Source organism: Trachinotus anak, unplaced genomic scaffold (assembly GCF_046630095.1).
Source record: "Trachinotus anak isolate AG129_WGS33_773 ecotype Australia unplaced genomic scaffold, CSIRO_AGI_Tana_v1 ptg000016l, whole genome shotgun sequence".
Lineage (NCBI taxonomy): Eukaryota > Metazoa > Chordata > Actinopteri > Carangiformes > Carangidae > Trachinotus > Trachinotus anak.
Window position 1 is genome coordinate 4,264,052 of NW_027273867.1, and position 12,488 is coordinate 4,276,539.

The 12,488-nt window shown below is 40.4% G+C and overlaps 1 protein-coding gene across 4 annotated transcripts in view; it reads left to right on the forward strand.

The window, feature by feature from the left end:
• ptprua (protein tyrosine phosphatase receptor type Ua) overlaps window positions 1-12,488 on the forward strand; it is a 207,542-nt gene that overhangs the window by 142,607 nt on the left and 52,447 nt on the right. For all 4 annotated transcript variants that reach the window (XM_071499977.1, XM_071499979.1, XM_071499981.1 and 1 more), the window contains exons 10-13: window positions 177-378; window positions 3,754-3,856; window positions 6,473-6,752; window positions 10,562-10,598. In XM_071499977.1, the coding sequence (XP_071356078.1) occupies window positions 177-378; window positions 3,754-3,856; window positions 6,473-6,752; window positions 10,562-10,598 (622 nt within the window). The remainder of the gene's footprint in view (window positions 1-176; window positions 379-3,753; window positions 3,857-6,472; window positions 6,753-10,561; window positions 10,599-12,488) is intronic.

The window sequence follows — 12,488 nt, forward strand, 5'->3', positions numbered from 1 at the left end:
GGTAAACATTATACTGCTGACATCAGCGCGTTTGTCATCCAGAGCATGTTAGCACTCTGGTGTTAGCATGTAGCTCAAAGCATCATCGGGTTTCAGTACATCCTCACAGAGCTACTAGCATGGCTGCAGACTCTTGGACTTGTTTTAATTCAGTGGCATCTTTTCTCTCTTCTCAGATCAGCTACCAGAGTATCGAGTCGTCAGACCCGGGCATTAACGTGCCGGGCCCTCGCCGCACAGTGTCCAAACTGAGGAACGAGACCTACCACATGTTCTCTGGCCTGCATCCTGGAACCACCTACCTGGTTTCAGTCCGCGCCAGAACCGCCAAGGGGTTTGGCCAGACAGCGCTCACCGAAATCACCACCAACATCTCCGGTGAGGCCTTGTTTTGACTGCTGTCAGATTGGTCAGCTGTGTCAGTGCATGAGTGTACACTTCAGTTCAATTCAATTTTATTTTTATAATGCAAAATCATAACTTATATTTTCTCAAGGCACTTTACACTGTAAGGTCAAGACCTTACCATATGATAGAGCGAAACAAAAACACGTTCTTACTCAAAGCATTTTCAGAATATGGAAAGAGGACTAAGTAATGACATGTGATTCACTCCATCTGAAGAGGTTTTGATTAAATTACGCATATACTTTTAGAAAATACAAATTATCTTCATTTTCCTTCAGCCGAACAGCTCTTAGACCTGCAGTGGCTTTGTTTGACACAGACCTGAACTGTAGAGAACACAAATGTTCAGCTTGAATGGTTTGGCTGAAAACAGCTTTATTCAGCCAACATCACTCCAAACTGAGCCTGTGTTTACCATTCAAAAGGCGACACGGCAGGTCAGAAATGAGAGAAGCAGCGTGTGTGAGTGAAAAGGCAGTCGGTATGGATCTCGAGATCGGTCTGGAAAATGTGTCTGAGAGGAAGGTGAAACACTATTTTCTGCAAATGGCGATCTGCAGGCTGTTTCACTGGTTGCAGTATGTTTACTCTGATGAAACATCACATGCTGTAGTGTTGTTTTTCCAGTTAGCATATGAGGAGTAAGTACAGTGTGTGGACCATTTATACAGTGAAAAGTGAAATCACTTCCTCCTTTTTCAAACCTCTGGGTGCCGTGTGAGGAAGAGTGCTAATCTCGAAACGTGATGCAACCTGAATACCTGATGCTCCAGGCCTTTTTTCTGTTGTTCAAATGCAGTACAACCTATGTCTATATTTATCTGTCAGGGAGCTCAAGTGTGAATTTTGACCTGTGTGTCTCAAAAGTTAAGGTTGAATAAGGTTTAAGTGTTGGAACAAGTGAAAGAGTAAATGTTTTTCAACCCAAACCACAGTCTCCCTCTAACTTGAATTGTTGAATTTCTGCTCTAATATGAATCATTTTAAAAAACAATATAACATAGAACTGAACAATAATGTTAAAGTTTAAAGCCATGCTTTAACATATATAAATTTCATCATTAGTTTTTGCTTTATTTTTGGTACACTGTCAGAGTCTTATCCACATCCACACATCTACTTTGTGTCCAAAGGAAAACTGCAGTGCATGAAGCTAACACTCGACCCAGACTTGCAACTGTGTTTTGGTGCTTTGGTAGTTATGATGCTACATTGGAATAAAATATTTGAAGTTGTGAATGAAATGAGTCGCTTGGTTTTAATGCAGTGCAGTTGTGATTTTTGGACAGAAACACGTGGACATATACATTTAGTCTGTTTACCTGTTCCAGTCCTGTTACACTATGTCAACTACAGTTAGTTATGTTCTGTTCAGTAATGCAAATGATTATTAGTCTGAAAGAACAATTAAGCAGATTATGCACACAAATTCTTCTGGATTTTAAGAGCATGATTTATATTTGATTATTTATAATACTATAAAAAGAAGGTCTAGACCTCCTCTATTTAAAAAGTGCCTTGAGATAACTTCTGTTGTGAACTGGTGCTATATAAATAAAACTGACTTGGCTTGACTATTAATTTGTGCACACTCACACTTTTTTCTCCACCATACCTGCTCAGTATAGATGGACACATGATCATATGAATACATAGATATAAACATAGATAAAGGTTTCAGATTAGAAGGATCAGATTATTTGCTTTGGAAGGGTGATAAAAGACATATTTTATTTTTCTGACGAACCTTTTGTGCCATAAGTGGCTGCATTTGTGCACAAACACACCTAAACACTGTACACTTTTTTATTTAAAACACTTCACATCCTAAACAGCTTTTGCTGTCGTGTGTTTAAGCAAGACGTGACCTGGAACTGCTCACGTAGAGCTGCACAGTTGGGCTGAACAATTAATCAAAATGGCAATATGGCCAAGTGCATTATCCAAATTGCAGCAACTGCAATTTTTTGATAAAGGTAAAGTGTGTCCCAACATACAGTGAAACATCGTGGTGCTACAGAGTGATATTCTCCAGATGTAAGGGGAACGTGCTTGTATGGTACAGACTACAGCAAAAATCACATCATCATCATTTTTATTTATTTATTTTTTTTGCAGTGAAAATGAAATGCAAACCTTACCATTACCATTGAAATCCCAATAACTGTGAAAATTATAGCAATATGATTATTTCTTTTTTTTATTTTTTTTGCTCATTGCTCAAACCTCCTGCACAGGTGTGTCAGAAGTGGCTGCACTGGGCTCTGACTCCGAGGCATGTTACTGCTGACGCGAAACAAAGTGCTTTGACTAAGTAAAGGTTAATATTTGAAAAATTTTTAAAAATAATTTTGGGCTTTGGATCTAACTGATCTATATGTTACCAAATGAATCCTTTTTATTTTTATTTTTTGTTGCGACCCCACACTGTAGAGAGAGCTTCCTGTTCCCCATCCCGTCTTATTATCTGTACCTGTTCCATCTGGTTTCGAAGGTGGCCTCTGTGGGCTGACAGCTGTCAAGATATAATATTCAACCTACAGCATCACATGCTTTCTCCTGGCTGTGCTGTCTGGAAAAAGCCAAGTGGGAAACCAGCTCCTGCACCGAGCGTGGAAGCGTAATGTCGCACTAGTACTCCTTTCATCATTCATGTTAACCTAAAACGCACCATCTGAAACGCTTCTCAACAACACTATGTATAATGCAGACCTCAGCTGGCTGTGTGTATATGTAAGCGTGAGTTTGTTTTTATTTTCCAGATGACAGCTTACAAAAGCAAATTTTTACAACAAGCCTCGGAAGCAGAAACACTTCCACTTCCATTCTGGAGCCGTTTTTGTTCCAGCTTATCTGTTGTACCAGGATGGCCATTTGCTTCACTACATACTGCAGTTAATTCACTCCCTGTAGTAAACAGAGATGGGAACACTCAACCTCATTGTCCCCAGAGCTTTTCTGAGGTTGTGCAGCTCTGAGATCTGTCCTAATTATATTATAAGGGCCTCTTGTTTTCTCTGTAGTTGGCTGCTGTTTCTAGTCATCATCAGTCAATGGCAGTGTGTGGGAGGCCTCCACACACTACAGTACACAGGGGATCTGCGCGGGTAATGAATAAAGATAGCACACTGTATCTTTTCATATAGGGGAGGATAAATTACTAAAATATCCAAGCATAAGTGCAGCTACATGTCTTTTTAAACTCTCAGGTCTAAACAAAACCCCAATTGATTTTTTCCAGAAAATGCTAAATTTAAATTGAAGTTTTCTTCCACAGTATTTCAACTTTTTTGGCCCGGCCTTATCTCCTCTTTGTTTTTTTTCCTGCTCCAATTCCTTTCTCAGCCCCGGTGTTTGACTATGAAGACATCCCCTCTCCGCTGAGTGAGTCGGAGAGCACCATCACCGTGCTGCTGCGCCCTGCGCTGGGGAGAGGGGCTCCTGTCAGGTACAACTAATACACGCTTCACTCCTACACCGGCGTTCATTCAGTGCTCTTCCGCACTGTGATATTTATAGCTGCCGTCAAAAAGAGCCTGGTAGGGAAGCAGGAGATAGTTCTTTAGGCTTGTAGCATAGCAGATGTCATTTTTAGTACAAGATATGAAGAACCAGAAAGGTTTTAGATTCATATTTTGAATGTTTTGAATGAATTACTGGGGGGTCTATTGAAGAACGGCACCAGTCCCATCACGATTTCTTCAGCAGCTTTCTGTTCTGATTGAACTAGTGTTGAAACAAAGTCCAAACAGAAACATAAATAAATAGCTGATCATTGCTTCTTCTACCCTGAAACTTGACTTACCGCATCAGACGCCTGCAGAATGACACCCACACCTACCACTGACATGGTGACTGTCTGACACCTGTGTCACTGTCACAAACACCACACTCCAATTTCAGTCACAATTCAGGGTTTGAGAAAAATGAAAGCACAGGATTTTGGAAAAACTAGAAAAGAACATCCACATCTCCATGGTAGAACTAATTTCTCTTGATCAAAGATACAGTAATGTATATTAGGGTTTGGATAATACAGATGATTTTGAATATCACCCCCATGTGCAATATTTTTCATAATATGGAAAAAAAATGTAATTAACTAAAAAAAAAAAAACTTATGGAGGCGATAAGATCATTTAGGGCGGCACAGTGGTGCAGTGGTAAGCTGCTGTCACCTCACAGCAAGAAGGTCTGGGGTCGGAACCCCGGGCCTGGGGCCTTCCTGTGTGGAGTTTGCATGTTCTCCCCGTGTCTGCGTGGGTTCTCTCCGGGTACTCCAGCTTCCTCCCACAGCACACTAGGTTGATTGGTGACTCTAAATTCCCTGTAGGTATGAATGAGAGTGTGTATGTGGTTGTTTGTCTCTATGTTTCAGCCCTGTGATAGACTGGCGACCTGTCCAGGGTGTACCCTGCCCTCGCCCCCCACGACCCAGTTTGGATTAGCAGTATAGAAAATGGATGGATAACATTTATCATATATTGATGGAATGTATGGAGATACAAAATTTTGGTTATCAACCAAGCCAAATGTAAATAGATATGCATGTTATGTAACCACAAATATTGAAGTCACTACAGAGCTATGACATAAGTTGGCAAGACAGACGCATATATGATGCATAATGTTGTATGCATTATAAAAAATAAACTTAGATTTTTATATAAATAAACATATAGTTACATACTGTGTGTGTGATGCAAGATACCATTTTGTGGTATCTTGCATCACACAGAGGCACTACTCCAACTGTGATTATGTGTTTCTCTCCAAATTCCTGTTTGTTCTACAAAGCATAATTATGTTTTTTTCCCCTCTGAAAATGGGCACTATTACATGTGTTGAATCACTATTTAAATGGGAACTTGTGGTTTGATATAACTTGGATCTTAGTTTGATAGTTTTGGCCGTCATTCCTGTCATTAATCATAATATTGTGTTCACAAAGTTAATTGCTGAGGTCTGGAAATGTGGCGACACTGGTAAAAAAGAAATGATGGATGATGAAACATAAACAGTCAGACAGGTTGTAAACAAACAGGTCAGCCAAACTTATTTGGAAGAGAAAACAAAGATGTATAACCCAACTGCCATACCTGCCATCCTGTACCATTAGGTGTTTTTACCATTTTACCTTAAGTAAAGTGGTTTAGATAATGGGCTAAACTTTTTTTTTATTTCATTTTTTGTTGTTACCAAATCTCTGCAGTATAATTGCATCAGTTAGTTTTTCCAGCAGATTTACCTTTAATTGTGCCCTTAAGTGATGGAGAGCAACAAATACAGACTGTACTACTGTATAAGTGTAAAAGTCCATTCCCTACAGCCCCACAGTCTTCATTAGCAGATGGAATTTGCATTGTTGTCATGGAGATGGCTCACGACTTGGGTTGTGTCCACATTAATACATTTTTATTTTAAAATGGAGAAGGATTTCAGCTCTGTATCAGAAATAATCTCCGTCCGTACTAACATACCCGAGCACATTTCCACAACCATTCAAGAACGCTGAGCATTCAAGTTTCGGGGTAAACAGGAAGCACACTGCCTGCTCTGCAGTCAGTTGCTTAGTTTCAGAAAATAATATAAGCAAAGACATCAATGGTGAAAAGAAAGAGCAGAGATGTCTTTGCTTGGTCTGACAATGAGGTGGAAAACTTACAGTATTTAGGAATTGTTGTTTTCATCTAGGAAAGGGTCATGTGATTGGAGCGTGATGAATCAGGGCAGGAGACGTCACGACTGATAAGACCCAATCCAACTAAAATGAGGCCAGCAGCATTTCCAAAAGTGTCTGTTTTAGTGGCTTATACATATATATATACATATGTATATATATACATATATATATACATATATATACACACATACATACACACATACATACACACATATATATATATATATATATATATATATATATATATATATATATATATATATATATATATATATATATATATATATATATATATATACATATATATATATATATATATATATATATAGTAATTGATGTAATTACATATATAGTAAATAACCCCGCACTGCCCTCCCACAGTGCCTACCAGGTGGTGGTGGTGGAAGAGGACGGGTCCCGCCAGGTGAGGAGGAGGGAGCTTGGTACCGTCGACTGTTTCCCCACGCCGAACTCCCACAACGAGGCCCAGGCCAAAGGGGCTCCGCATTACTACACAGCAGAGCTGGCCCCCAGCAGCCTGCCCGAGGCCACACCCTTCACCGTGGGCGACAACCACACCTACAACGGCTACTGGAACAGCCCTTTAGACCCCACCAAGAACTACCTCATCTATTTTCAGGCCACCAGCAACTTCAGAGGGGTAAGACCTATTAAGATGCCCGACAGTGCTTTTGTTTCCGGAGCTCGGACATGCTGCTTTTGTTTTAGCAACCTTGTCAGTCAATTTAGATTTGTGAGAGAAGGCAGGAGGCAGTACACTGGAGGCACTCTCAGAGAGGAAACAGTCCTCTGCATAAACAAGGTTTTATTTATTCCCGAATGGGGTGATGTATGTTATGCATTTTCAGGACGGCTTTGGGTCGATTGTTTCCCACTGGTGAATCTCGGACTCGTTAATGTTGTATCATTTCAGTGAAACAACAAAAATAGACAAACAATGAGTTTTTTCTCCCTAAAACTACTTCAAAAACATCACACAAACACCACGGCCAAATGAATGTTAACAGCTTTTAAAAGATAATTGCTTGCAGAATACAGTGTGCACCCCTGCATTTATTTTGGAATCGTCCACTTGTCAGATTCCCTCACGTTCAAGCTCTTTAATAGACTTTTTTTCTTCAGGGAAAATCAAACATTCCTGGCAGGCTTAAAAATATCTGAAAAGGAACTCATTGAGCAATTGGAAAAGTGACTGAAGCATGAATCGGAAATGTTGTGGCCAGTGTGCACAGAGGCAGTGAAAGCAGATGTTCTTTAAATCATTCTGCACTCATGGAGATTATGTGTGCCCGCCTGCCTCCAGGTCCCCATCTAAACATCACTACCTGACTCCTCTGTGGATGCAGCCAGTTCCCTCTGGGTACCGGTGGGTGGGCCTCAGGAGCCAGGAAGGCCAGCAGTCTGTCTCTGGTCCTGGGCTGCGGTCGAAAAGTCAAAGTCATCTCCTTTCCTAAACACTTTTGACCTCGATGGAAAACTTTACGAGGGCAAGATGTGAAGAATCCTATCCTATGCTAAAGGAGATAAGATAGGAAGCATTAAGGCCCCTTTCCTTATCATTTAGAGAATTCGACCAGCTCTCATCACGGCTGCCACTGAGACACTGCCGGGTCGTTTCACTCAGTTAGAAACCTTCCTTTTCGACTGCAGCCCAGGTCAGGACCAATATGCTGTGTGTCTGAGCAAAATTCCTCCCATTTGATCTGAAATCAACAGTTAGCTTTCCCCATCATGGAGAGCCATTTGTGAAGATTCTCCAAATTAAAAGCTCCGTTGGCTCAGCCGCTCTAGGACAGAAATCAGCCGACATAACAAACTAAATATTATAATTCATGTTGATGATTTTCTTTTTTTTGGTCCTGCAAACATTCTCATCTCCAATCTATTATCTAAACTATAGTTGTGTTTCATGAGAGATGGGCTGCTCGGGGAGGAGGGGGAAAAAACGAATTATTTTGACAATTACTCTGGAAAAATTAGATGTACGAGGCTTTCTATGGACCACGAGCTGCCGTTGAATTGAAACAGTAATTGCTTTGGCAGATATGCCTTCAGTGGGGCTTGAAAGATGCATGATTGGTGCTGCCAGTTTCTTGTGAAACACACAAGCAGGAAACAAACGCACACATCTCCAAGTATTTTATTTTTTATTTTTCTGTCATTTCTGCAGGAGTCATTTGGCTCTTTAGAAATATCTAGATTACTGCTATCTATTACACTAAAAGTGAAAATAACAGCATGCTGGTATTTTCCATTTCATTTACCCTTCCCTTGCATTTATCATTACTCATCATGTGGGGTTACTCTTCCTAGTTTTTCAGAGTGTATATACTGGCAAGTGGATTGGGAGGGGTTTGATTCTGATCTGTTCTTGATTCAGCTCCAGGTTGGCAGAATACCCAGATTCACTAAACTAGCAAATCTATTATTGAATCTTTTATCTCTCTGTGTCCTTTTTTTATTAGCAGCTAAATTCAGATTGAAGGCCTTACTGTTTCTAGCCATGTTAATCACCACTTTCATTGTTTTCAAGACAAATGTAGCTTCCAGCAGTTTACATCAGCTGTAGCTTATGAATATTAATTCAGTATGAAAGTAACTTGACAAAACACCAAAATGAAACTTGTTTGCAAGCCAGTGCTTCATTTAAAGGAGCTATTTGTTGAAGTTTTGCTGTTGCTACATGGCCAGCAGTGGCTTTGACAGCTGTTTGCTTACCAGTACAGCCCTACTGGTATGGGATCGCCCCATATTTGAAAATAAAATGCTGTCATGCACTTAATGTCACGTAAAACCAAACTAGTTCTAGCCTACAAGTGGATGGTGGAAGTTTATCAATGAGAAGGAAACTGATGAGCTCTGTGCGCTGTGAGAAAATACACATATGGTTGCCTTCGACAGATAATAACGGCAGGTTGGCACCCAGGTGGCTCACCTGGTCAAACACATGCAAAAAGACTTAAAGACTTAGTCCTCACTGCTGCGGCCAGGGTTCGAGTCTGATCTGCAGCCCTTTGCTGCATGTCATCTGCTTTCTCTCTCTCCTTGACCGTCCTCTCTAATGCTAATTGTAAATCAGTACTAGTCTACATTTTTTTTGTTACCCTTGATATTTTTGTTATTTTGAGTTATGGGGAGGGGGGGCTTATGTCTGACTAAAGTCACATCATGAGATTCAAGTCCCCCCACCTCTTGCTGTCTGCCCACTGCTGAACAGCTGACACACTTAGAGACCAGCTGGTGAACATAGTGGAGCATTTAGCAGCTAAAGAGACAGTTATTTTTCTCAGGAGTTGGTGGAGAGCAGACACAGCTGAAAGAGAGGGAACATTGGACTTGTATTTGTTAGACTGACTGAAGCACAACGCTGAATGAACGCTAATGCTGCTACGTGTCTGCTGGATGTTTCCCAACATGTTCACCATGACAAGTGTGCAGGGTTACAAGGCTGTTATGTCAAGGTGGTTGATGCATGTATTCAACATTCCCGAGCTCATTTTGTTCATCTTACAGTCAGGTTTTAGATTGTAAACATTAATTAGTTCTATTACTCAAAACTGGAGTGTTTCTGTCTTTCAGACAACAAAACACGATTTACATACCTCAACTGAATCCATGAGTTTTCATTATTTATAACTTCCTTACAAATGCTAAAAGCTGAATCATCAAGGATTCTGTAAGGGATTAGGAAGGATTGGTATTTGATAGGCAGATCTAATACTGGAATCATATTCCATAAAACGCTGCTGAAATCTGCCGGGGATTCTGCAGTATACTCTAAATCCTTCATTTTAACAAGACTGCCATTAGATTTCTACTTTGACAAGCACCAGTGTTCCTGTACCAAAAGGCCAAAAGCCCACCTTGACAGAGGACAAGATGACACATGACATGCTACCTGCCGCTGCTTTAATAACCCCTGGGCGGGAGTAAATATGACTTTTCTGTCACTGTAAGAGATGAGGGGAGATGAGAATCCACTTCAAATGGATTTCCAATTAAAAAAGGTAATTTGGCAACTGTTTTAGGTGAAAGGTTTTTGACTCCAATCTCAGAGCACAGATTAGCATAATTGCCCATAAAGACTGATTTAACTTCCTTAAGTCTTAAATTGGTAACATGCCCTTCTATCTTTCGGGATAGAGGTGGCTGTTTTTAGGGTGGGGGAGGTGAGTGAGTCAGAGCCAATCAGGGGACCCAGGTGAGAGACCTCACATGGTGTAGGGGAGCAGAGGTCTCTCACATCCCAAGGAGATGTCTTCCGTGTGGAAATTTCAATTATTTCCCCCACATAGCAAAGGTCTGGGTGACTTTGGCATCGGCTACCTGTGTTGCAAGTTTTAGACAAGACTGTGGATTTCAACAGACTGACTCGTAATGAAGTTACACTGTGGTAATTTGGTACCAAGCCAAATGAATTTACTCAGCCTTTCCTTTTTTTCCTCACAGGAGACCAGAATAAACTGCATTCGGATCGCTCGCAAAGGTAAACACTTTCTTTTCTTTCAATCCAGAAGGTGCTACTTATATCATTTTCACGTCAATAACTTATCGTCAATTAGTTATAAATCGGCATACATCAAACATGGCAACCACAAAGGCTGTCTTATGGTCTGTCTTTTACATTGTCAGCTACATTATTGCACTGATGTATAGTTTTACAGTGCACAGGGAGGTGGAGTTCTCTGTTCAGTGCAGTTGGAGCTTCAGCTTTATCGCCACTGCACATATTGGATGAAGTAAAAACTACAAAGTGAAGCCAGTACTTGCACACTCTGTTCCACAAGAAAGAAAACCACATTCAAACTTACACTGACATTTGTAATAATGCTAATTAGTAAAAATCTGGGCCTGGAACATAACCTTACCCAACACTATGCTATGCAGCTCATTGAATTTGATAAGACAGTAATGAGTTTTTAAAATACGAACTGATACCATTATTTACTTAACATTTTTGTTTTCAGCTGCGTTTAACAAATTCAGTTCATATAGACCATTAAATGTTACCGGCTTGACAGAGGGAGGTGAGTTAAGTGGCCCGGGGTAGTTAAGAAATATCTGAGCTATCTGTGGCACGAGGACAGAATGGAGATGTTACTGACTACAGATATTACAGATTAAAAAAAATGGGAAAATGACATTAGAAGAAATAGTTGGAGGATATCCATCAGCACCCACTAGAAGTTTATCAGCAGAGACCCTGCCCTCTGCCTGTATTTTCTTATTATTCTGGAAAGTTTTGCAAATTTATAACTGCATGGTTTAAAAATGTGTATTACAAAAAATCATAACTGACCTTGTTTGCAGTCAGAGGTTTCCTGTTTTATAGACGTCTGTCTTGTAATCATGGTCTAATGTGATAAGGATAATGCTCTGGGGACCTCAGGGTATTTTTTTTGTAGTCCCACAAGTGGTCACTGGGACAAACTGGCAGCAAGCCCATGGCAGCACCATATCCATACCCTCTTAAAAAATTCATGAAACTGATATATGAGTTACATTTCGTCTGTTATCTGGCAGTAGGTGCTTAAGGCGTGTTTGCTAACCCCAGTGGTCAATAAACAAGTCCTTTCAAACAGAAACAGACACTTACCAGTAACCACAGGTGCCACCAAATCACCCGAGGTGTACAACTTTAAAAGCTGATAAATATTAATATTTCACCCATCAGCTTCATTGTTGAGATGTGGGATCGCATGACAGCTTTATAACTGTCTGGGGCAAATACATTAGCAAGCAGACATCTTTTTAACAAGTCCCTGGTTAAATCATTTTATCCAGAGCGCTTATTCCGAGTTGAAAATGAATTTGAACTTCACAGTTATCACTTTGTAACTGTGGGGGTTTTTTTCTGCCTTAGGGGTGAACACATGCAGGTTTGCAGTGACATGGATTGGAAGATGTGCAATGGATCATAATGATTATAATAAGTAGGTAAGATAATGATACTATATTGGGGACTCATTTAACATGTCTGCTCGTGTGCTTGCCCCATGGAACCCTCTGTTAAGCTGTGTTTGACAGTGTTGTATCCCCATTTCTCAGCAATTAAGCTGCTGAATAAAATGTTATCATTACCTATTGTAATGAGCGCATGAAAATAAGAAGCAGGTTAGAAAAAAGCAGGAATTCTGAAAATGCCACCACAATAGTGTGAAAGCACAGGGGTGAGACCGAGGCCGCCAGTTGTCTTTTCCTTTCTAACATAATGCTGATTAAATGATTTTGATTCTCTGAGTAATTATAACCACTGTAGGAACTTTTGTGGTTCAAGTGGTTTCAGCGATGTGGTACAGGGTGCATGTCGGAGACTTCAGCAGTTATCCTGGATCAGGCTGCTTCTTAAGGGATTTGACATGGACTTAGTGTTGTT